Source organism: Melanaphis sacchari, unplaced genomic scaffold, assembly GCF_002803265.2.
Source record: "Melanaphis sacchari strain LSU unplaced genomic scaffold, SCAv2.0 Contig4_pilon_pilon, whole genome shotgun sequence".
NCBI classification, from domain to species: domain Eukaryota; kingdom Metazoa; phylum Arthropoda; class Insecta; order Hemiptera; family Aphididae; genus Melanaphis; species Melanaphis sacchari.
The window spans coordinates 11,146,566-11,172,929 of record NW_020271335.1 but is presented as its reverse complement, the minus strand read 5'-3'; the positions used below and the strand labels follow the sequence as shown (position 1 = coordinate 11,172,929).

Below are 26,364 nucleotides of genomic sequence, written 5' to 3'. Positions count from 1 at the left end.
TAAAAATGTCAACATCCAGTATGAAAGTGAATATAAACAAATTAGCAGGAAAAGTTCAACCTGAAAAATCACACTAAAAACTAAATATTTATCCATTTGTTCTCAAAAATTAATTAATAATTTTTCTTTTAATTTTTAAATTTTTTCTATACTAATTTATTTTATTCAAAATTAATTAATATGGAAAACGTTGCAATTTGAAACTCATAATACGAGTATAATTCTATCCATAAAAATATTAGTATTAAATGTTAAAATTGTATTTTTAATAAAGTTTATTTTAATTTTTTAAGCAGCTCTCAAAAAAATCTGATACAAAATATGAGCTGCGACGTAAGTAAAAAGATTTCCTAACCTCGTTCTATACTATACTTTTTACTTGGGCCCTAAATATAAAATTTCCAAGTATTATACTTTATATGACATTGAATAAAACTAAACTATTCTACAGAATATATACATTTAAAATTGGATAATATAATATATAATATATATATTTATTAATAGTAGATAAAATCCAATAATATAACTAAATACGATTTTTTTAATTTTAAATTGTTTGAATTTTCACGTAATTTCAATAGTTATATAACAATCTTGCATGGATAGATAAAATAAAAAAAGTAAGGTTAATATTGTAATATTGTCCCGTGCTATTAAAAAAAGTCAATTTATTAGGAGGGGTAGTTGTTTGGGTGAATGAATAATTTTGGCTACTATATGTTACTGGAAAAGATGACATTTAAACACTGTTGACAATGTCCAGTCAATAACGATAATGCCTGATTTAGTAAGGAATTAACGTCAATTATTAGTTATTGATGACAATTCCTAATAAAAGAAGGCATTGATGATACAATTTAAAATCAAATAATATATAATACTTATTATTTAGGATAAATCATAATCTTATATAATCTTTATTACATTAATTTTTTTTTAGTTTCATAACATCAATAGTTTATATCTTATCATCCTTATTGTTACATGGTAAACTACTGTGAAATTTAAAATTACATAATCTAGTGTATTATGCACCATGCGCGGCTAGCAAATTTATTGACTTTACATTGTGTTTTACAGTGGCATCTTGTAAAACCTTGTGATTCAGAAATACTGTTAAAGGCAGCTGCTTCCCGGAAAGTTATTTACAACCGTTTCAAGATCAAGAAGTTTCTCCTTGCATAGATTCATTTTTGTCTGGGTATACTTATATTCCATAAATCTATTTTCTGTACCTATACAAATAACTATATAAAAATAATAAATAGTAAAAAAATAATTTAATATTAAGTTGTTTAAAATAATTAAACAGTTTATATTTATACATATAATTTATGTAAATTATCTTACACTTCAGTTACAACTGCTAATACATGATGTGGAGAAATACGAGCTTGGTTTTCATCAGAAATAGAGATACGCACCAAAGTTCCTACTTCAAGTTTCAGGTATTTTGAATTTGATGTTTTAACTGTTTGTTTGGCTTATTTCTCTAAACATTTTACAGATAATGACGTTTGTAGTGAATTGTCTACAGTCGTTGATTAACTATCAAATAATTAATATAAAATATTTAAATCAAAATATAAATTAATTTTATTGTTTCATGCTAAATATTGATAGTGCCCGGTCCTTTTTTTAACTTGTAAAATAATCTTGATATCTTCAGATTATAAGCAAATCTATTTCATCCATATAGATAAACCTGTTGACGCTACAACTAATTGAGTTGAACCTCCAAACATTGCCATACGGAAATCTTCCAATACCTAAAAATGTAATCTTATTAATGTATAAAAATAATTATGTTTTTCCAGTTAATTAAGTGAAACAATATTTTAAAAATATAATTATTTAAATAATTCTTACCTAAATGAAAAGCACAACATTTTCGGAATTGTATAAATTTTAATCCGGACGGCCAATCACTACACTTATGTTCTCAGCCATTCATGAAGGCAGCATTATCCTCTACATCTCGGATGGTATGTTCAACAGAGCCCTATCTCTATGTCGAGATTTCCCATGAACAATTTTTATATCACCCCACATGACATAAAATTTGTTTATAGATATACTAAAATACTCTCTTCCGTTGTACCAGTGCAGTATGACTAATACTATAAATATTGTATAGATATTATTAAATTATGTAAAACTTCTTCAGCACATTTTGTATTCAATTGATTAAGTACAATGAACTTGGTGAAGTGGTCATGGTAATTCATTTTAAATCGGAAATCATTTACACTCTTTAATTGCATATCTATTAAATCCAATTGAACACATTATACGCTGAATGTAAAATAGGTTTTGGTACAAGCTCCTTTTTTGGGTTTGAAGATTTTTAATAACATTTAGAACATAAACTTAAATAAACCATTATTGTTTCTTCTGTCACATTCACTTATTTTAATTTAAGTTCAGCCATCATACGTTCTCGGCCTCAGTGTCGATTGCTGTATGTGCAATATGAATAATATTAAACGACTCTTCATTTATTACAAAACAATAACGCACACCCTTTGTTACTTTAATTATAGTTTTAATAAGATGGTCTTTACCATTAATAACAAGAATAACGTAATTTTAAATTTTTTTATTTCTCCAATTCGTTCACAATATTCATCATTATTGAAAAAAAGTTATTGTCATTACGTTTATTTTTAATTAGTAATAAAATTGCGTTGTCAAATTTATAGCGTATTTCATGTAAATCGATTTTTAAATAGATTAGTTTGCAATTTACTATTTCAGTGCATAAACAATACTGTGCAGTCACTTACAGGATGTGTCTATAACGATACCTATAAGTACGATAATATTACATTTGTCAATTTTATTATAAGTTATAACTTATAAGCAATAAAAAAGATAATATAAAACCGGGTTGACCATATACCTATATTCCATAATAATATAACCGATCACCCATAAAGGTATTTATATTTGTTTTGATACGGATTTATAATATTTTCTAATACACTACAAGCAGACATTTTGATAAAAATACAAAATATCCAAAATAAGTAATAACCTATCCCTTTCTAGTATTATTATTTGCACATGACATATTCAACACATTCGACTTATTATGAGATAACTTGAGAATAGTGTAAATGAAACTAATAAAATCAAGCAAATAAATAAAATAAATAAATAAATAATTAAACAAATAATACAATTTAGGTAAATGGATAATAATAGTTTATAGTTGTAATACCTAATCATCACATTATCCTAGTCAACTGCAATGACTAGGAAATCACGATAATTCCTACAAATTATCATCTTTCTTTAGTAACATACACATGATATAATTGATATAAATATTACTTATACTGCCTACCAAAACTTCTTCAGTAAAAATTTCTTTCATATTGCAACCCAAAATTTTAAACACATGTTATACGAATTACAGCCTATATTTTTATTTAAGGATTCACTCTAACTAAAAAAAAAAATGTTTATTATTATCTAATAATAAAATAAGACATTACATTCCTAGCCAATAGATTATCTACATCTACGAATACTTTAGAGGTAAATACATTTTTTTTTTTTACTTTATTTTTAAATAGTCTGTTATTTAATTATTATAGATTTGAATTCAATCATTAAATATTATCAGAGATAATTAATAATAATTAATATATCGATATCTAACAATAATACACATGAAGGTTGGTTTAACTATTAATAATACAACGATGTTGTGATAATATTAGGTAATGCGCGTTTTATAATCTATAATAATATGTGTACAGTTATTGAAGAAGGTCGGGAGGACGGCCCCGTTTTAGTTTACGTTGAGAATGAGCATGAAGATAAAAATATAGTTTTTAACAGGTTGAGTTGAGCTTCAGTGGTCCATGAAAATATTTAAATAGAGTTTTTATGCGGTATTGATTTTCTTAAATTTAAATTTATTTTTTAGCCTTTATCAAATATGCTTATTGTGCATCAATTGTACAGATTGTATATATTTTGTGTAAAATAAAAAAAAAGATATATTTTTTAATTACGTGAATGTACTGTAGTAATGAAGGTTAACTATAACTACTATATGATTTTAAAAACATTAATTTGGATGCTAAATTTTTTATATCAGTACAATAAAATTAGTATACCTACATATTATAATAATAACTAGTACCTATCTAAAATACGAGTATATACAATTATTAAACATACTTATAAAAACTTTTAGCTCGTTAATTAAGTCCACAGAATATATAAATAAAGAATTACAATAAGATATCGATAAGCCTGATAAAGTGTTTAAAATTTAAATGATCTTGCGGGTTTGTATAGTTATTGCTTCAATGTATTATAAGCTATAAAAGTAATTCACTGTAATTTGTTGTAACTTGTAGTAACACTTGGATAAGAACGGTATACGTTCGAGGTAACTGAGGAATGCCGAAGATACGTAGATATTTTAATAATACAAGACCAAGTTTAGAATTGTTAGGTACATCAGTAAAATTGTAAGTTTTAAAATTAAATTTTCTTTCCCATTTTTACACTAATTATCTGTCTTTTTCTATAGGTCAGTTAAAAATATTATTATCTGCATTTTTATTTAAATATTTGTCATATTTTTTTTAAATTAACATTAATATTAATAAGTACCGGTAAAAATTTAATAGGTATGTATATATATTTAAATCTGTTAATTTGTAATATATTTATAATAAATTATTTGCTAACATAAGACCCTATATCTGCCCGTGTGTTAGATTTCTTCTCACACACAGGCTAATAATTTTAGACATCAAAAAGTTTTCCCTCAAATTCAAGCTTATCTGAAAATTCAACAGTACCTATACATTTTATCTGGATATGTCAGTTACCTGTTCGATCACTAATAAAATATATTGCTATTGCATTTTTATGTATAAGGGTAACTTATAAGTAAATACATTTAAATTTTATTCCATGTAAGTTTATAAATAAATGTATTAAATATAAATTAATAAAAAATAATAATAAAAGTGAATTTTAATATTAATATTTTAAAATATTAAAAATAATATAAATATAATATTTTTTTAAATTATTTATTTATTAAATACCTTAGAAATTCGTATCATTGTCTGAGAGAGATGAAAAATTAGCTGTTGTTAATATCTATAAACATAGATTTATAATATGTGTTCACAAATGCAATCAACTTCTCTTCTGACAAAAATAAAATTGCACTGCGTTTATTTTTTCAAATCGATAAAAAAATAAATAATGTTTATGACTCAAAAGATGTAGGTACATAAGCGGCATAATCGTCCGGCTGACAGTCCTAATAAAATAATAAAAAAAATTACTTACTCAAGAAAAAAGTTAAATTGTGCGGAATCGTGCGTTATACCCTTCCCCGTGCACATGGGCACGCATCATATGTTATTAAGATTTGAAAGGACTGTGACTATAGTGAACCTACAATTTTTCAAAGATCATTATTGTTTAATTTACATATTTGTTTAGATAAAAAATTGTTTTTTTACAGTTATACAATACCGGAATAATTTTAGGTTAGATTAAGTCAGAATAAGGACCACAACATATTGAGGAAAAAGCTTAAGTCAGCTGATCCCATACCCCTTGTAAATCTACCCGATTGACTAGTTTTAGCTATAACATAACAAAATAGCAAGTGACCCATCAAATGGTGCACGGAGAAATGTATTCTGAATACTGATAAACACTAGTCACTACCCATTACCGGCGATATTGCCAACGGCAAACAGGACGCATTCAGCTATAACAATACCTAATTTATTATCATTTATCAGTATAATACAAAAACAATATCACTATTTTTTTTCTTTTTTTTTTTTTTTAATGACTAAGTTTTCTCTCCGTCTTTTTGCAATACATCATCGTCTGCCAAACAAGAAAATAATATCATGGGTTTGTTTTGTAGATATCGTTAGGTTATTGTACAGATATAAAGCCGCCAATTCGTCATATTAGAAAAGTATCTAATTTTATTTTACATTGTGCGTAGGTACATTACAATGTAGATATAGGTACACTGATACACATTATTCAAGTAGGTATCAATTTAAAATTGTTATTGTTCGATATTTATTGTAAGCTTCGGGTTGATATTTTTAAAAGAAATTTTAACAATGAGCAGATTGTCATTCTATCTTCTAGTTATATTCATATAAGTATTTAATCAATATCATTATTTAAATAAATACCAATCTACCTATCCAATTGGTATCGCTATGTTGATCATTATATACCTATCGCCTATTATTATTTATTAGGTATAAAAGTATTTATAATTATTTTAAACAGGTGAAAAACCTGTAATTTATGGTACTTACTAAAATTTAGCGTTTATTTTTCGTAAGTCAACTTATTTTAAAAATATATTCTGCAGTACACACGGATTGAAAATTAAATATATCGTATCCTCGTCACAATAACCTCCATTCCGAGAGACTTCAATAACAAAGATCGTGATAAAATACTATTATCATACCCATGATGTCCCATTATACTTTTACCTAAAAACTAAAATCAAAATTTCATTCTAGAACATTTTCAATAGGTATTGGTCCTGGATTTCAATGCAAAATATTGTTTAGGTGCTTTAGAACAATGCGTTCTAAGTACATAGTTTATACTTTCATGCAACAGATACTTCAAAGATGACACTTTAATTTTGCATTTTTGGGTCATTCTTTTAATTTTTAATGCATATGTAAAAAAGTCTATAAACTAGGGAATTCAAAATATTATGTAATATTGTTTATGAACTGTATTAAATATTATTTATTTATATTGAACATCTGCTTTAATAGTTTTCAGGTAACTAGTTTTAGATGACAACATATATACTAAATGTTAATCATTTCCATTTATCGATGTGATAAAGTCTTCACATCTAAAGAGATTGTTGAATGTAATCTTATTTAAATAAATAACAACTAATTGATCAGTACGAATTACATCGTAATCCCGTTTACTTTGAGTAGGTTACTATACTGTTTATTTATATTTGTATGTGCCAAAGTTTAATATTTTGTTTTTTTATTATTGTTAATTTAGATTAAATAAAAGAATATAAAAATTTACAAAAAGTTAACTATCATTTTTCTCTCACTTGTAAATCACTAAAAAAATTGGACGATTTTTTTAAAAGTATTAATACGTTGATGAGACATTTAAGGTTATTTTTTGATAATTTTTAAGACATGTAGTAAATCTACAAGTTAAATAACATGTTTTTTACTTTTTATAGGTAATACTATTATCCCAATTATTATTAATAAAAAAAAAAAATAAATAACTATCTAAGACTTGTAATACTTAATTTAAATATTATGTTTCAGAATAAAGAACACTTTTGAACATTTTAAAGAAAACATAATTTTATAACCTAATTTCAAAAAATTAAGACATAATCATGTCAGAAATTAAATATTAAAAATAATAATACTTTAGTAAATAGGCAATGCAATAGAGAATATTTTCAATGAATTATCTAAATATTTTATTTTTTAACATTTTTAATTCTAGACTATGTAAATAAACTATATTTTTTACAGTTTCGTTCGTTTAAAAAATGTAATATTAATTTTTTCATAACTCAGTAATAGCATAAATTATTTGATTTTAAAACGGAACTAATTAAGATCTGTTTAGTTAGAATAAACAAACTGAAAATTGCAAATATTGGAACCAAATCAAATCAATCAATTGCTTAAAAATTAAATTTATTACATTAAAGAAAAAAGAACATAATTTTGAATTTAATGACATAAAATAAAATTATTTTTTATTTTTTGTCATAATTTTATTGCTTAAATTAATTTTGAAAGTTAGATTCAGGTTCAGTTTGGATTTTGATAAAAATTGTACATTACATATTATTTGAATTATTTCATTTTCAAAAATTAGAGTTTATAACATTATTTTTATCAGTTTATAAAAGGATAGCAGTAGCCTAATATTTAAAGAATGAATTAAGTTTTAAAGATAAATAAACATATGAACTAATAGAGAACTATAAATTTGATACATTTATCAATTTAATGATCATAAAAAATATAAAGTAACAAAATTTGATTTTTTCTTAATAAAAGCTTAAGTTTAATACAGTATAGAACATGATAAATAAAATTGGTTTTAAATTCAAATAGATTTAGTTATCCCGTAGTCAAAAAAATATTATGAGAACATGATATTAACACAAATATTTGTTTATTTTATGATTACAATTTTTTTATTATTATTTTCATCTCTTGAAACCTCGTCCTCCTCCTCCTCTTCCACCGCCACCACCAAATCCTCGTCCTCCGCCAAATCCTCGTCCTCCACCACCTCCGCGGCCACCACCACCACCGCGTCCAAAACCACCACGGCCTCCTCCGCCACCACCGCGTCCAAAACCACCTCCTCCACGACCACCACGACCGCCACCACGTCCTCTTCCACCACCACCTCCTCTGCCTCCTCTTTGGCCACCTGGTTGAGGTAGAAATTTCTTCAATGGTAACAATTTTGCAGGATCAATATATAACTAAAATACAGAAAAATATTAATAATTTAAATATATATAAAGCACTTAAACACTATCCAGTTGACCCACTTTCGCACATGCATACTGAACCGCCTAAATAATTAGACTCCCTGAGTTGGTGAAAGGTGTTCCGTGATTGGTTGATGTCATTGTCGATTGTCAATAACTATTACAGTCTACCACCCCTGCTATTCATACAGTATTCAGAATACACGAACACACGAGGAATAATATAAAAATGTTGTGTTAATACACCACACAATGTATAGTGTCATGATATTCAACAGGTGGTATTGCGACGTCGGACAAGTGGGTCAATTTAAACTGAGTATAGTATAATAACTAGAAAATTATACATACCTTGTCATTTCCTTTGAAAGATTTTGCTTTAACTTCAGAGTTTAACTTAATGGATACAAAATAATCACTGTAAGTGCCAAATATTTCATCTATTTTTCCAATTTGTTGTTTATTAGCAAAATATATAGGTGCGTTAAAGTATGGAACATCTTCCATTTCAGCCTTGCAAATAATGTCATCTTGACAAGCATGAGTAAAATAACCAAGAGGTATTACCTATAAAAACAAATGGAATGATAATCATAATTGTTCATTATAAATAAGTAAATAATTAATAAATATATTATAACTTTATCAGATTATATTTGATTATACAGAATATAAATCATATACTTATATTATCTTAAGTTTAACTAGGTTTATTAAGTAATTTGAATTTGTCTAATAAAGTATGAAGTAATCTCAAAATTCTAAATTTGATTTATATACTTGTTTTTTTTTTACTTTTACTTTTTATAATATAATATGTAAGTTACATAAAAGCACTCATTTGTATGATTACAAATTTTAATTTTTATTATAACCAATCCAATAATTCTGGTTTTAAGCAACCATTAAAATTTTTAAAATAACTGTAACAATTAAATAATCTTACTTCCTATCTTATTCCATCAGATTATAATATTTGCTTCAAGTTTTTGGGGAACTGTTAAGTTTTCTAAAATTTAATATGTTTAAAGTTATCTATGAAGACAAATTAATGTCTATGGTTAATGGTTACCTCAGATATTTAAACAGATATACAACAAATTTTCATAATTATACATTTGTACCCCATTATATTTTTGATTTACTTTAAAAAGTATTGATATATTTAATACATAATTTATAATGAATCTATTACTAGGTTGTTGTAAAATTATTTTCACCAGTATTAATACAGAAAAAGAAGTGTTTGGAAAAAATAAAATTATCTTTCAAATCTATGAAATTGACCGATAAAAATAAATGTAAAAATAATTCATACTTCTTCTGGTGGTCCTTGTTCTGCAAACCTATTGAAACCACCTCTTCCACCACGGCCACCGCCACCACCGCGGAAATTACCACCACCTCCTCGGCCACCTCCATCACCTGAAATTACATATAAATATTTTGTTTTATGGATTTACTAAGTACAATCCACATAAAATGTTGAAGTCAATAATAATAAATAGGTATACTTTAATAAATATTTAGTTCAAAACAAAAATTAAACTGAAAAGAATAATTATATTAAAAATAAAATATATAGACATCAAAATGGTTTTCAAGATAATTTCAAGTTTAAAGCTAATAATTGGGGAATCACTGGAAAAATATTTTATCGGGGTTTAAAACATTATTAAATGATTCACCTCTGCCTCGAAAACCACCGCCTCCTCCGCCACCGCCACCACGGCCAAAGCTGTTTCTATTATTGTTGTAAGACATCGGAATTCAGAATCAGAAAAATAGTATAATGAAAATTGAGTGACTTACTGTAATTTAAAAAAAAATAAAAGTCACGTGTTTATGTTTGCCGCTTGGGCCGGTTAGGTAAACATGTGAAACGACTACATACTACTTATCAACAATCACTACAGCGTTGATGATAACGTTCAATGGTATTCCATGGTAATAACTAAAAACCAAAATTCAGGTTGTAAACATGGAAACATGGGTATAATAATTCGGCAAATTGGGACACAACAACAACACTTACTACTTAATAATTATGTATTTATATTTGTTTAATGATTATGGCCGTCTTAACAAGACTATTTACCACTATCAGATCACATATTCATATCGGTTATCCAAAATCCAAATAAATCAGGTATCAAATATCGGCCATTATGATTATTTCGCGGCGTTCCTGGTGTCTGCTAGTGATTATATGAATGCACGAGTATGTCTTAGGATCGTTTCTCGTTCATTAATTCTACGTTTCGGTCAAAAATTCAGTGAAGTTCGATTTGACATTTTCGCGGCTAACGCAATCCAGTAGTTTATTCGACTGTACACGTCTGGTTCACAGTCAGTCCAGTTTTGTCGTGAATAAAGTAAACTCACGGCCATGAATGACAAGATTGAACTCAAAAATGAACATTCATTGCCAGCCAAAACTGAACCAACAGACGACGATATGGCTTTGTCACTGACCAGCGACGATGCATTATGTCAAACCAATAATGAAATTGTATTAAACTGTGAACAACCATCGATCAGTGAATTCAACAACATCAACCATTCCAATATACAACAGTCCGCCAAAGACAAGATAATTACGAGCTCTCAATATCTCACTTCCCAAACTTCCATTACCGACATCAGTGAAAGTAGTTATTTATTAGAATTATTATAAATTAATAATACTTTTATCCTATTAACAAATTTATACATTTAAATTGTATATAAATTGAATGCATGCAATTAAAATACTTCTTCTAAAGATATAGCTATAAAAAAAATCAACAAGTGATTACATAACTAGGAATAATATTCATATTTCATTCTTAAATTCTAAAAAAATCAAGGGAATTTTCAATTTAGTTAATGTTCAGTTTTTAAAACCACTTTTAATAGTTACTAATTTTTTTGTATTAGATTGGTACTGCAGACATTAATATTAAAATCATTTTGTTCATCAAGTATATGAAGAATGTTTGATTTTCTATTCAATTTTTGTGTGTTTCAGAATCATGGGAAACTCATGCTATTACTCCTCCCACATTGTTCCAAACAAATTCTGAAATTGTATTACATGGTCCTCATAAAGAAGTCCATGGTTCAACATCTGAAGGCAGTACAATAATAAATTCTGATAGAGAAATCAAACTGGTACCTATTGATGTATATTTTTTTGTGTTAGGATTAAAATTTGTAGTTTTATTTTTTTAGCCTACAGAAGATAAAGAAAAATCAATTGACAATTTATATCCTGAATATGATTACATATTTTGTATTGCAGCTATAAGTAGAATAACACCAAATAGTTCAAAACTGCTTGCGGTATGTTATACACTTTTAGTCTTTACTTTAATTTTTTTTTTTCATGTTTTATATATAAAATAATCTTATAACATAACCAACAGGTACCCTATTAAGTATAATGTATACAGGAAATTCATAGTTATAATACATAATCTTTAGGTGCTTTTTAATATTTTGTGTTACAATGTGTACTCAGTATTTATATAAAAATGTACTTGCACTATATAAATAAAGGGGGTACAGATATAATACACCATAAGCATATGAATTATATTATAATTTATTTAACATACATTTCTAAAATAACACATTTTTATATTTGTATACATTATAGCTTGGGTATGAATAGTGCAACTGATTTTGGTAAGGCTATTACTTTCATAAAAGTTTTGGAACGAATAGTTCTTTAGAATGTGATGACTGATTTTAGTGACCATTCTATAATTAATATGGTATAAATTTTTTTTATAAAAGATATGTTAATTTAAAATATTAATATATAAGTATTATTTTCTTAGACACCTTTATTTTTCATACATATAATTAATTTTTATCAAAATATAAATTATATGTTTGATACAAATATCCAGCCAATTATGATGTGTTAACATAATAAATAATACTTAGATATTGTTTTAAAATGATTGAATAGTTTTTAAGTTGTCATATGTTTGTGGTTTTAATTTTAATTTTCTTCCATTTTCTATTCAAAATAATGGGTAAGTTATTATAAAATATATGTTTAAAAATACATTTTTCTGAATATTTACCTATATGTTGTGTTCAAAATCTATTTATTTATGTTTTAGATATCAAAAATTGATTCAAACATTAAAGTTGATATAAAATCTGATGTATCTTCTCTTAATGGTTATGCAGCTGATCATTCTAGCTCATCAAATTCAACGTAACTATTATTAAAATAAATATTAATTTAATAGAACACAGTGCATTATTCTCAATTAAGAAAATCTTTTATTGTGGTTTTTAATTACTGAAAATTTTTACAATTTAAAATTTTTTAGAATTCAACATTAAAACAATGAATAATTAAATATTTATACATAACTATTTTTATTTTTGAAACATATTAAACATTTAATTATTTATTTTTTAGTTGTAGTCATTTAATTGAAGAACCATTTTTGGTACCAAAAGCTCCACGAGATTCATTTGTGTCATTATCTAGTAGTGGTTCATCAACTGGAGTACTTTTACACCAATCTAAATGTAAGTGCTATTTATTTTAACTGTTACTTTTCCTACTAAATTTAATCAATATAAATTATCTTATAATATCAAGAATGTTTAAACTGCAAGACATTTTGTTTTAAAATGTGCAATAAACTCATCATATGCCTACATATTGTATGTATTAAATCTATCAATCTCTATATAATAAAAAGTAATGAATTAATTTTTGCATATTTTATAAAATATGAGGGTTACTTGGGTACAATGAAATGCATGTCAATATAAGATTATCATAAAATATTTTATTAATTCAAGTTTTATTTTAAGTCTTATTTTTTGTGTAAAGCAACAAAAATAATTTAAAAAAATATACTAAAGATTTATTATTAGATAAAATAAAATCTCATGAATTGATTTAAAACTTATGAACATAAATTAAGTGTTACATTTATAATTAAATAACAAAAATATAACAAATGCATTTTTCTTAAAAATTATTACAACCCTATTCATAACTGTCTTGGTATATTATATATTTCAGCCAAACATAACAATATTTTATTATCAAAAAATGTATACACTTATCCAGAAAATTTAGCTTGTCACAAGTGTGACCATATTTATCCACGAGTTACAGAAAATTGTATTGCTAGTAGTATAGATAACAAAGACTTCCAGAGTGAACAGCAAACTAAAACTCGGTAAGAAAATTAAAGTCAGTTTAAATCTCAGTTTTAATATTCATTTTATTTTATAGTGCTGGAAAGTCAAGACAAAAAAAAAGACCCAAACAGAATAATGATAGTAGTTCAAAAAGAATGTTAAAAGTTTGTATATTATTTGTATTAAAATTTAATAATTAATGATTACTTAATACGTAGATAATTTATTAATTATTACATTAACATTATAGTTATTTTAATACACAGTTCTCTTAACATTGTTTTTTATTATTATTTTTTTATCAGAAAACAAAACAAAATTCTGAAAATGTTTTCAATGAAAAACAGGATGTTAAAATAGAAGAGCCAAAATGTTATGATATGCCAATCGATTCAGTTGAAAATACAACTAATGATCCTATTACATTTAAAACAGGTCTGTGAAATATAATTATTATAAATAGTTGTTAGGTAATTTAAATTTCATTATTTTTTTCTTTTACAGGGGATAAAATATTTGCATACTGGATGGCAGATAAAATGTTTTACCCAGCCATTATAATTGATATAATACCCCCAAAATTTAAAGTAGAATTTATATCTGATTACTATATAAAACTATTAAATTCTGATTGTCTTGTACACAGTGCAGCTATAAAAATTGGCTCTCTTGTTGCAATATTTGATACTGTTTCTCAAGAGTATAGAGTTGGTGAAATTGTTAATATTAATGAGTATGTATAATATATTTTATTCAACAATAAAGTGTTATAATTACAATATAAATATACATAAAACATTATTGTTTACAGTGTACCCAATAGTGAAAAAACATTCACTGTAGATTTGAATTCAGAGGTAGTTGTTGTTCCCTTCGATAAACTAGTATTGGATGTTGAAAAAGCAAGAAAATTACAAGACAAAATTGTATTAAAAAATTATGATAGACTTAGCATGTGTATGTAATTGCATGAATATTAATTATTATTTATTAATAGTTTTCAATTATCATTTAATTAAAAATAATTGATTTTTTTTATTCTATTAGCTAATGTATCCGAAGGAAAAAGACTTCGCTTATCACGATCAACTAGTACAAATTGTAAAACTATAAAAAATGAATCTAGTAAACGTAAAAAAACTAAACAAGACGGTCCAGAAACCAATAGAAAAAAAAGAAAATGCTTATTTCCTGAAGTACTTGATCCCAGAAACATTCCTAGTACTAGCACAGGAATTACTGGAGATGATTATGATGAAGAAAACTTCCAAGCTGCTTCTTCAGATTCAGACTTTGAGTAAGATATTTTTTGTACTGTTATTTTAATATAAACATACATATTATATTTACATCCCTAAAATAACAATTAAAGTATTCAACATTTTTATAAATCTATAGGTTATTAAAATAAACATAATGTAGTTGTTACTTACAAACTATTGTTTTATATTTGCTAAATTAAATAGTGTAAATATTACCATAATAATGGTGGTAATGATCAAAATTTCTATCTTTACATAAGTTTTAGAATAAAGTAATTCTAGGTTTTATCACATAATATCATATGAAAAATAATATCTTTTATTTCAAATTGTTCCTTTTCTAAAGACTCAATCAATTGACAAGAATCTTTTAAGTCTCAGTTGTCTTTCTTTAAGATGCAATTTAGCTGATATGTTTATTTTTAATATTATTTACTATTATATTCTAGGAATATAAGTTTTGATAGAATTCCATATTGCCTGTCAGTATACACATTATCTAGACTTATTTGTTATTTATAATTATAAGACAGTTAATGGAATAAACTCATTTCATCTAAGAGCTTATTGATTAACCAATAAAATATTTTCTGTACTTGATTTTTTAATTCTATATGTGAGGAGTATTTTAAAATTGATACTTTATTATTTTTTTAAAAAACTTATTAGTTTAAGTGTCAGAAGTCTTTATATTAATTTCATATTTTTAGGCTTTCAAAATATTGTTGTACTTTTGTTGAATTCTTAACATATTTGTTAAATGACACATGTCTATTGAATATACAATAAATAAATCAATGAATAATTAATATTTAATCATTATTTAAAGGAAAAGGAAAATTACCTTTTAAACTATATTCCTTGCCTTTTTATATATGTATATAATAACTACATTTTTAAACTGTCTAAATACTTTTAGATCTTAACAAAAAGTTATTATTGATATTGTTATTTAGTCACATAAGAGAAGACTTAACAAATGTTGACATGGCTCAATTAAAAAACTCTGACATTGATAGTGAACATTCATCTCCTGACAAAATTAATCGTACAGTGGTGTCTCCTCCAAGTAAATCCATAAAATTATTTGAGAATTTACACTTTATTATCTCTTATTCTAAATATAAACGGATACCTATGACCAATGACAGTGATCAGAGCACTGATCATGAAATCAACCAACGTAAGTATAAAATTTAAATAATACATTAGTTTTATAATGTACTTTTAATTACCTAAGTAATTAGTTAATTTTACTTTTAGATTCACATTATTTCAAACCAGATAAAATCCATAAAAAGTATTTAGAAACTCTAATATACAAGCATGGTGGTGCTGTACATAGGTATTTGAATGTGTTACCAAAGTCTTGTTACAAATGTTCATACATTATTACTGATACTCCTTCACAAACTTGTAATTTTTTATTGGGTTTGAGTCTTGGTATACCAGCTTACCATCATAGATGTATTGAACATGCTATTTCTCAAGTAAGCAATTTTTTTTTATAAAGAATAATTGAAATAATACATAACTTTGTGCCTCACTCATAAATTCATAAATACTGAGAATAATTATAAATTATAATGTATTAATTATTTTTTTGTTTGTTGTAAATTATTGTACCTCAAATAAGTATTTGAAATTTTTGGCTGGCATTTTGCAGAGAATATTTATAATTCATATTTCAGTGTACACAATAGCTTAATGTAGAGTACCTCAGCTGATAACAAAATTCACTTGATAATGAAGTCAACACTAATGTTTTTACATGTGATTATTTAATGATTTTTATTTATATGTTGCAAAATAGCTCGTGGACATTATTTGTCAGGCTAATTTTATGTAGATATACGAGCAACATCGATCAAATACTATGAGGCACTTAACTTATTAAAAATGTATTACATTATTTAAAAAATCATATCTTGTCAATTACCATTTATCCTTTTTTTCCTTTATACTCAAAAATGTCAATAATACTACTAAAAAAATGTATTTAATTCTATACTAATTTAGAAGTCTAAATAACTATATCATAGAGGTTATAGTGTTAAAAAATATATAAAATTAAATATTTATGAGTGTGAAACGTCAAATTAATAATTTAACAATTAATTACATATTTCAAATACATAGTGTAAAAACTGTATAATTTCTATAGCCAATTAGCTTATTGTATAATATACATTTTATCTATATTGAACTTAGTTTAATATCTAATTATATTTAAAATTTTAAAAAAAAATTTATTTTTTTATTTTAGAAAATGTCATTTTCCGAGTTTATAATAAAGAATGATGTTAAACCTATACCTAATGGTTGGTCTGTGGAAAAGAAAGAAGTTATTTTCCGTTCACCTAAAACTGTACACTCAAATATATTTTCTGATTATGTTATATATGTAGCTTTATCAGATGAACCCAAGAATAACTTTTTTTCCAGTTTGTTAAAATTTTCTGGTGCTATTGTATATACTATCAGTAAAAAAGGTATGTTAACTGAATTATTTTAACTATCAAATTTAATAGGTCTTTTACACAGTTTAATTTATTGATGTTAAAATTATTATTGATTGGCCATTTTATATGAATGTTTTTTTAACCAGGAGCAGTAAGTCTGCCTTTAATACGCCACATGACTGTGATCATAACCGATGACCATTGTCCGAGCACAATCATGAATCAAAGAATTCCCAAGCTATCAACTTTATGGATAGTTCAAAGTTTAATATGTGAATCTCCTCGTCCTATTGATGGCCATGAGAGTTATATTGCTATAGGTGATGCAAGCGATTAAACGAGTAATCGAGAATTATTGTTTGACGATAAGATTTGATGATTTAAAATTAATCAAATATTAATTAATTAGTTCCAAATAACTATACTTATTTTTTGGTAAATTATAGTAAATAATATATTTTTATATATTTTTTGAATTATGTATTAATATTATTTTTAAATGTTATATATTGTAGTTAGCATTAGGTTATTAAATAATTGATGTCTGCCAACAATACTAAATGTTCCAATACTCTAACCTGGCATGTTATAGTTGTTAATTCATGTGCAGTTCATTGTTACTAATTTTTTTTTATTTTTATTATTATTATTATTAATCTTATTAAATTGTAAAAATCTTATATATTTGTCAGAAAGGAATGTTTGTGGTGAAATAATGATTAAAATATTGTAAACATTAGCTGTATTTGTGCACTATGGCTATGATTTATATATTTTTTTTCCAAAGATTTTTACTTTTGTCATCACGTAATATGATGATACATTTTAGTATATTATTAAGTGATTGTAATTACTTATAGAAATAAATGTATATGAAAGCACCACTTATGCATTTTGAAGAAAATCATATTTTGTCATTCATTTTCAACTATTGAATAATAAATGCTATTTTCAAGTTGACAGAATTTGCGGCCACCAGAGAAAACCTATTAAAAGCTGGTATTTGGTTGTATATTGTACAATGCACGCGTCAATAACGGGTTAAAATCATAATTATCAATTGTTATAAAATTTTCATTGAGATGAACATAAACCCGTTATTGATATTATATTTGTTTAGGGTATAACAGTAAGTTATTAAATATTTCATACTAGTAACATTTTAATGTCAACCGTATTTGTTTGGTGATCGACTGTTGGAGTACATTTTGACAATGAGGGTATAATAAGTAAAACTAATAATTAAAATGAGCTACAGTTGATTTCAGTAAAATAACAAAATTATATTTCATTATAATATTCAATAATACCAGCTAGTGACTAGGCACGTGTTGTATCTAATACTTTCATACTCTCATTTACATAAATCATTAATTCATTATGCACATTTATAATTATCGCAATGTTTACTGAGCGTTTGTATTTTGTCAATTATTTGTAAACTATATTTGATTTAATGATTAACAGCACATCAATAAGTACATAAAATATGTTGAATATCGCAACAATTTTTCTATCAATAATAAATAAATAAATAATAATAACAACAATAATTAAATTGTAAAGCAAATGATTTATTGTTATTAGTACATCAAGTCATGGGTGATAGATATTTTTGATCTTGAAAATTATAAAATAATTAATAAATTATGTGTAGTAATTAATCAACAAATGAATGATGCGAAAAATGAATTAATGGGAAATGACAGTTAAAAAATTAATGAAAGGTTTTCCTTCTAAATATTTATCACAGAAATAATGACTCGGTACTAGTAAAAACCATCATTTTCATAAAAAATCCTAGTTAAATTATACAATTACTGGATAAAATATTATTTTTATATTTAAATAGAAAGGAACAAACACGAAAAACTCGAGAGGGTTATTGCTAATCTGTGTGGCCTACTTTTCACAAGATAAATATACACAAATACAAATAATTAAAATTGATGGATCAACAATTATTACTTAACATAAAGTTATAAAGCCTCTTCAACTTTACGGCAAATTTCATCTGTAAATTCCGAGCATTTGGCTTTTCCGCCCAAATCTCCAGTTCTGTACTTGCCTTCTTTGATTGTATCAAAACAAGCTTTTTGAATGATGTCAGCTTGGCTGTTGAGTTCCATATGACGCAACATCATTACAGCTGACAGCAGAAGAGCAGTAGGATTGGCCAAGTCTTTGCCAGCTATGTCCGGAGCAGTTCCATGAACCTTAAGAAGAAATTTAGTTTGTTAATAAATTGACAGCTTGGGTTAAATTGAAAAAGTAAACTAATAATTTAAGTATCATTTACAGATTCAAACAAAGCACCGTTGCTACCAATGTTTCCACTGGGAGTCAAACCTAAACCACCAACCAAACCGGCGCACATATCTGACAATATATCACCATACAAATTAGGCATTACCAAAACATCATAATGACTTGGATCTTGAACCATAGTCAAACATACTGTGTCTAAGTATTTTTCTTCGAATTTGATTTGAGGGTATTTTGAAGATGCTATACGGCAACACCTCAAGAACAAACCATCAGACATTCTCCTATAATATTTAACATTTTCAAACATATTAATTATAACATTATACACAATTAAAAACAATTATTAGTTAATCATACATAATATTAGCCTTATGTACAGCAGTGACCTTGGATCGTTTATTTTCAACAGCATATTTAAAAGCAAATTCAGCTACCCTAGTTGAAGCTTCTTCTGTGATTAATTTAATGGATTGTACTACTCCTTCAACAATTTCGTGTTCAATACCTGAATATTCACCTTCAGTATTTTCACGAATTGTTACTACATCTACATTTTCGTATAATGTAGGATAACCCTCAAGTGAGCGACATGGCCTTACATTGGCATATAAATTGAATTCTCTAGAAAAATAATGAACACAAGTTGAAATCTAAGATAAACAGAAATATTTAAAATATATCTTTATATCTATTCATTTTATAATTAATAAATAACAATATATTTACTTTCTAAGTGCCAAGTTCAATGAGCGATGACCTTTTCCAACTGGTGTCATAAGAGGTCCTTTTAATCCAATTTTATTAGTATTTACCGATTCAATAGCTTTAGATGGTATTTTCATTGTACCATCTGGTGCTCTTACAGGAGTAACATCAACTACATCCCATTCAATTGGAGTCTAAAAATAGAAATATTTGTGTTTTTTTTTTTTATTGTTTTTATTATAACTGCAATAAATAGGGTATTTTTTTAATTAAAGAAATTTAAAATGGTTAAAACCAAAAGATTTATATTAAATTAATCAAATTATAAGTCTAGTAAGAATCTATAAATTCATGATGGTTAAGAAAACTTTTTAACATTCAATCTTTTTCTGATTACCACATTAGTAATACTGTACAAATACGAACTCACTGTTAATTTGCTATTAAATTTTAATAGGCAAGGTTCAATAAATCCACTTTAGTAAAAAGTAGTAAAAAAAAAACCCACCAAAAGAACATTTAATCACTTTTTTTGTTTGATCTGTAGCATTTTAGTCTCACTAAATGCCTACGAGATCCGATTAGGTTAAATGCTTAAAATCCCTCACATAGAGTGAAAAACGATCACTTACTTTAGCGGCTTCGAAAATCTTCTGAACAGCGGCCGAAATTTCAGGACCGATTCCATCGCCGGGGATCAATGTCACTTTTCGCGCTTCAACGCCATAGGAACGAGCAAGGTACTGGGTAACGTTGTTCTGTCAACAAATCAATAAACAAAATTTTGCATTAAAAATGAAAGTATACTACTGGGGCGATAATGGGAATTGACAAACAACCCGTTTTTCGTCGAGAACCAGATACTTACGATCTTGTGAAATATCCTGTGAGCCATGGTGAATGGTCGTCGGTAGGAGATGAGATCGAAAAAGAGCTCTCTCAAAGGGTTTACGGTCGGAGAGAATTTTTCTCCTCAACTGTCCTGGTAAAAAGAGAGGGTTAATCACTCGATAGTATTTTTAAAACGAAAATGGGTGAGAGGTTAAAGGAACAGATGTTTTACAAAACGGGACAGCGACAGTTCGGTGACCGTACTCCGTAGCACCGTACGAATTACGAATCGCGATTCAATACATTTATGATGGTCGGGCGGTATTCGTCGTCTTTCTGTTCCATGACTGCGGCGAACAAACGACGATAGAAGGCGGCGACCCAAATTGAATACGATGGCAACTGATAACGAATCAGATTTCCGGTGAAATTTGAATTATATTGAGATTATAACAGAAAGAAAAAAATTAATATTAATTTATTTTTATCATAAACATAATAATTTACATCGTTACTATAATATAAAATATAATTGTCGTACACGTTAAACGGTTTATCTATGTTTTGCTCTAGTTGGCATAAAAGTAGGTACATAATGCCCTACCGTATTTTGTACCCAATTTATATGCGCTGCTTTAAATCATCACTTCTCCTATATACTAAATATACTTCAATAATCAGACCACTGTTAACGTACGCTTGTCCTGTCTGGGCGGCAGCCTTGCCTACTAAAATTAAAAAATACAAATTTTTCAAAATAAATTCCTTAGGATTTGCCTAAAAGCCTCTTGGTTTATGAGGAATCGCCAAATACACAACTGGAATACTCGTAATAAATATTTGGATTAAAACCCAACTTACAAACTTTTACTCCAAGCTGAAAGACTCGGACAGAGCCTGCCATATTCAACTAGGAAGAAAAACTCAAAATAGGCGACTGCGACCTCGACTGCCCCAAGACATCCTCCAAACGGACACCAAAGAGCTCTCATCGGAAGATGAAAATATTCAACAATATAAAAAAATCTATAACTAGGAATTATTATATCTTTGTTTGTACCAGTAAGTAATTTATAAGGAAAAATAAAAAAAAAAATTTTAATTGTAATTATAACTTATTAAACTTGTAATAGTACCTAATGTGCTGAAAAATTTTAAATAATAAATAAAAAAAAATATGCGCTGCCTACAATTGAAATAACAACATTTCACACTTTGGACGCGAAACGCAACGGGTAATAACTGTCTAATGTCCATTTAATATCTGAGTAAAATATTATTCCTATGATTCACCAACGGACTAACGAGTTAACATTGTTTTATTAAAATGCGCATAAACAATACTTTTGTAAGTGTAGTAGATGAAGTAGTAACCAACAGCTAGATACCTAACTTTTACGGCTATACCTGTTAAAGTGTTAAGTAATGTTCACTCTTACGTATGTACAATTAACCGACGCAATCAACCGGTAGTTGGAAAAATAATTCTCAGCATAAAAATTAAAGAAATAATGCGATGAACACGTTAAATTTCATTAAATATTGTGCGTGCTTTATGAGTACAGTATTTTATTTTTGTACTATTGTTGGTTTGATTAAGAATATTATAATAAATAAACGTAAAAAAATTCCTATAATTAAATCATCGTTTTTCTCTTTTGCTTACGTGTCTATCGAAAAAAATAAAGGCGTTTTTGATCAATATTTGATACCTTTTAGGACATTTAAATCCGAGTCCTAGCTAATTATTTTTAAGCAAGCTTATAAATTTATGAACTTATATACTTGGGATTTTTTTTACTATTAAGCAAATGTTTTTAGGTTATTCTTCCCACAATTTAATCAGTTAGCTATATCTACTCGAAATTCTGATTTAATATAATATATAGTAATTATATCACATAATCTATGCTCCAATAAATATGCCTAATTGCATAAGTACCTGTTTACTGACAACGTAGGAAATAAATACAAACATTTTATGAAACAAACACATTCATCATAATGAACCATTTGGCATTTCTAAAAACCTTTTATAAAAATAAATTATAATTTAAATATCGATTATAGTTTATGTTACAACATAAGCTTACTTATAAAAGTAATATACCACATTATCACATATATAGGTAGTGAATAGTAGTGTTATTATTATTTAATTGTGTTTTATGTATTTACTTAAGATAACACACGTTGGCACATTATCGAGTCTGATAGTAACAAAACAATAATGATATAAATGTATAACCTGTACATCATAATATTATAAATTTATCAGTTTGTGCACGTTCTAAAGTCGCTTTGGATTTGATGTACTACACCCTTGCATGCTGCAGCATCTCCACGTGCCACTGCTGCCCGGCATTATACCTGCGCACAATGGCAATAACGTGAACAACGCATCTTCGTCGTCGATCGTATAAGATAACAATATATTATTTCACGTATAATATGTGTGCCGCGTGCGTGTTTGTGTGTCATATATAACGCACAAGTGTATATAATACACAACACGTCATGTACACAAGCTCGAATTGACGACATTAAATTCCTTAAACTACGCACGCGGCCGTAAATCATCGTATTATAATGTTATTATACTCGGAGTGACGACTCGACTTTGGGGCGGGGTGGTACGCGTGAAGGCGGGGGACGAGGACGATAAAATAAAATAATAATACGCGTCCTCTCACTTCTCCGCAGACTCCAGCTTTTTGGGACGGAACAATATACATTATATACATAATATGCATATACACACGATAAAACCCTTTATATCATAGAATATGACGTTTGTAATCGAGTGATGGTGGGATGCTGTGATGATATATACACTTGTGTGTGTATAAGAAGGTTGTGTGACGAATCCGCGTCTTATATTATTATTATTATTAATATTAATATTTTACCTGTATGTATAGGTGTATAATACGATACAATATCAAATGAAATACGCAATCGCTTTAAGTCTTTCTCCGTCGCCGCTTCACGACGCACGAGATAGGTAGGTATATATACTGCACGCAGAGCCGCTAGAGCTTATCCGAAGAGCATACACGTCATATTATATTGTAATACATAATATACATACCTACAACCTACATCGTGTGTATTATATAGGGTGTCTCGCGTCGTGTTATTTGTACACCAGCTATATCAGGGATGGGCAACTGAAAGTTATTAGAGGGCCAATTTTTAGAAAATTAAAATTTAGCGGACCAGAGTATAGAGAGCAGAAAAATAAAGTTCAAAATATGCATTTTAATTTAACATTTATTTTGTTTATAATGTGAATATTAACAGTAAAAAGGTTATTAAAAATAATTAAATATAAATAATACTAATACTAAATACAAAAATACTAATATGTAAAATGTTATATAAATTAATTTAATTAAATATAAATATACTATTAGTGTTTGTTTAATGTGAGTTTTGAGGACATGTGACTGCTAATGATAACGCAGCAAAATCATCTTCTATTTCGGAAGAGGAAATACGATAGGTAGCTTAATGTTTCATCTGTAAGACAATTTCTATACTATAGACAATCGACTTTAAAATTATATGATGCAATTTGAAAATGTAACGCGGGCCAGATAAAAAAAGGTTCGCGGGCCGTCAATTGCCCACCCCTGACCTGTATGAACTAATTAACCAATTGTTCGTGTCAACGATCAAACACGATCTAAGCGTACATACTATTGTTTTTACGTTACTCCTGCAAAACCGTAACTCCACGATACACCGCGTGTATACGTGTATAAAAATAATATAGTAAATACGCGTAGAAATGGACGGTTTAAGAACATCATGCAATCGTCATTGATCAATAATCACAGGATAAATGTCGGGATCGACAGCCGAACACGGGACGATATAGTACCTATACATGAATATATCCATATGTATCCGTGAGGAACAAGTCGACTAGCAGATCATAGGCTGTGCACCCTGTATACACGTGCGTCACCGAATGCCGGAACTAAGGCTACGGTAGAGAAAGAAACTTATATTTCGCGCGTATACATGTCGTAGTCGTCTCGCGGCGTTGTTGGCGTTGTTGCGACAGGCGGGATGCTGCAGCGCGCCGATGTCTGTTGTCTAACGTGGCGTAAAGGGAGGAAAACGTTTTCCGCATTAATCCCGTCCGCCTTGGTTGAATACATTAAATAATATGTATATATACATACCTATATATATACATATATATGAATATGTACACGCCGCACAACGGAAACCATTGCGCGCGTGTGTGTATGTTTTCCTCTCTCACACTCTCCGTCGTCTCTTGATCAATTTCCGACAACGTACATTACAATATACACATATATTATTATATACGTGTGGGCGCGCGCGCGTGTGTGTGTACAGTGTGATGATGTCTCTTGTATTCTCTTTTCTCCGTCGTGCGGCGTCTGTTCTTTTGTCGACGTATTTTAATCCGAACAAGAGAACGGCGAAAACCGCCCGGCCCGCCGACTCCAACCTTTTAGAAGCCTTTTAATATCCCCAGGGAACTTGTAGCGGTGGACGGGATTTATATATACTTACGCTGTATTGTATAAAATATACACGCACCGCGTATATACAGTAGCTGTTGACGTCGGCCCGATGATTGTTGACAATCCAAATCGGTATTATAATGTACGAGTGTGTGTGTGTGTGTGTGTGTGTGTGTGTGTGTATGTGTGTGTACGCGTATCGATACAAACCCACACGACCGTAATGACGAAATAGGATTATTTGTACCTATCACGGTTCGGGTAACGCGTGTATGCACGCGCGTGTTTGTGTGCGTATTTATGCATTTTGAGTACAGGGATTATACGTGATTTGATCGGCACGCGCGCACATACGTCTGACTTAGTGAAGCAAGATTTTTTTTTTTATACACAAGATACAATAATGGTGTGTAGAATATAAATATATAATATTGTATCATTGTCTCTATACGTGTTTTATATTATGAACTGTAGATATGTAATACTATTCTGTTGATATTTTATGACACTATTTTTTAAAATTCATATCACGTTTGATTCGATTGAAGTAGGTACTCTTAATTTCATACACACAATAATATAAGCAGTGCTGCCAGTACTTAATCAGTTATAGTATAAAA

At 27.6% G+C, this 26,364-nt stretch overlaps 3 protein-coding genes and 1 long non-coding RNA gene across 5 annotated transcripts; 1 reads left to right on the top strand and 3 right to left on the bottom strand.

The window, feature by feature from the left end:
• Nucleotides 1-978: 978 nt before the first annotated feature.
• Nucleotides 979-2,869, bottom strand: LOC112599089. Its single transcript, XR_003114924.1, has 3 exons — nt 1,873-2,869; nt 1,354-1,772; nt 979-1,250 (listed from the first exon to the last, which is right to left on the bottom strand). It is a non-coding gene; the product is annotated as an uncharacterized LOC112599089 (long non-coding RNA).
• A 5,332-nt stretch (nt 2,870-8,201) lies between these two features.
• LOC112598837 (H/ACA ribonucleoprotein complex subunit 1-like) lies at nt 8,202-10,442 on the bottom strand. Its single transcript, XM_025345470.1, has 4 exons — nt 10,237-10,442; nt 9,867-9,973; nt 8,900-9,115; nt 8,202-8,539 (listed from the first exon to the last, which is right to left on the bottom strand). Exons 1-4 carry the CDS (start codon nt 10,310-10,312, stop codon nt 8,255-8,257), a joined length of 684 nt encoding a protein of 227 aa, XP_025201255.1. The 5' UTR covers nt 10,313-10,442; the 3' UTR covers nt 8,202-8,254.
• A 119-nt stretch (nt 10,443-10,561) lies between these two features.
• LOC112598836 lies at nt 10,562-17,875 on the top strand. The gene is made up of 15 exons (XM_025345469.1): nt 10,562-11,199; nt 11,559-11,701; nt 11,762-11,872; nt 12,664-12,761; nt 12,972-13,084; nt 13,590-13,749; nt 13,806-13,875; nt 14,017-14,146; nt 14,216-14,444; nt 14,523-14,668; nt 14,759-15,008; nt 15,930-16,156; nt 16,237-16,463; nt 17,240-17,465; nt 17,582-17,875. Exons 1-15 carry the CDS (start codon nt 10,938-10,940, stop codon nt 17,770-17,772), a joined length of 2,583 nt encoding a protein of 860 aa, XP_025201254.1. The 5' UTR covers nt 10,562-10,937; the 3' UTR covers nt 17,773-17,875.
• A 1,113-nt stretch (nt 17,876-18,988) lies between these two features.
• Nucleotides 18,989-21,591, bottom strand: LOC112599078 (probable isocitrate dehydrogenase [NAD] subunit alpha, mitochondrial). Of its 2 annotated transcripts, none has more exons than XM_025345798.1 (6): nt 21,277-21,591; nt 21,041-21,166; nt 20,430-20,602; nt 20,061-20,324; nt 19,735-19,984; nt 18,989-19,651 (listed from the first exon to the last, which is right to left on the bottom strand). In XM_025345798.1, exons 1-6 carry the CDS (start codon nt 21,301-21,303, stop codon nt 19,415-19,417), a joined length of 1,077 nt encoding a protein of 358 aa, XP_025201583.1. In that variant the 5' UTR covers nt 21,304-21,591; the 3' UTR covers nt 18,989-19,414. The 2 variants fall into 2 exon arrangements, with proteins under 2 accessions (XP_025201583.1, XP_025201584.1); XM_025345799.1 differs by having other exon boundaries at nt 19,849-19,984; nt 21,277-21,584.
• Nucleotides 21,592-26,364: the final 4,773 nt, after the last annotated feature.

Excerpts from the sequence above, each read along its gene's own strand:
- LOC112598837 (XM_025345470.1), bottom strand. The coding sequence starts at position 10,312 with ATGTCTTACAACAATAATAGAAACAGCTTTGGCCGTGGTGGCGGTGGC. Across the intron at positions 9,974-10,236 it reads CGGTGGTTTTCGAGGCAGAG|GTGATGGAGGTGGCCGAGGA; the intron begins GTGAATCATTTA and ends ATGTAATTTCAG. Across the intron at positions 9,116-9,866 it reads AACAAGGACCACCAGAAGAA|GTAATACCTCTTGGTTATTT; the intron begins GTATGAATTATT and ends TTGTTTTTATAG.
- LOC112598836 (XM_025345469.1), top strand. The coding sequence starts at position 10,938 with ATGAATGACAAGATTGAACTCAAAAATGAACATTCATTGCCAGCCAAA. Across the intron at positions 13,085-13,589 it reads ACTTTTACACCAATCTAAAT|CCAAACATAACAATATTTTA; the intron begins GTAAGTGCTATT and ends TATATATTTCAG. Across the intron at positions 17,466-17,581 it reads ATATACTATCAGTAAAAAAG|GAGCAGTAAGTCTGCCTTTA; the intron begins GTATGTTAACTG and ends TTTTTTAACCAG.
- LOC112599078 (XM_025345798.1), bottom strand. The coding sequence starts at position 21,303 with ATGGCTCACAGGATATTTCACAAGATC. Across the intron at positions 20,603-21,040 it reads AGATTTTCGAAGCCGCTAAA|ACTCCAATTGAATGGGATGT; the intron begins GTAAGTGATCGT and ends TTCTATTTTTAG. Across the intron at positions 20,325-20,429 it reads TTGAACTTGGCACTTAGAAA|AGAATTCAATTTATATGCCA; the intron begins GTAAATATATTG and ends TTATTTTTCTAG.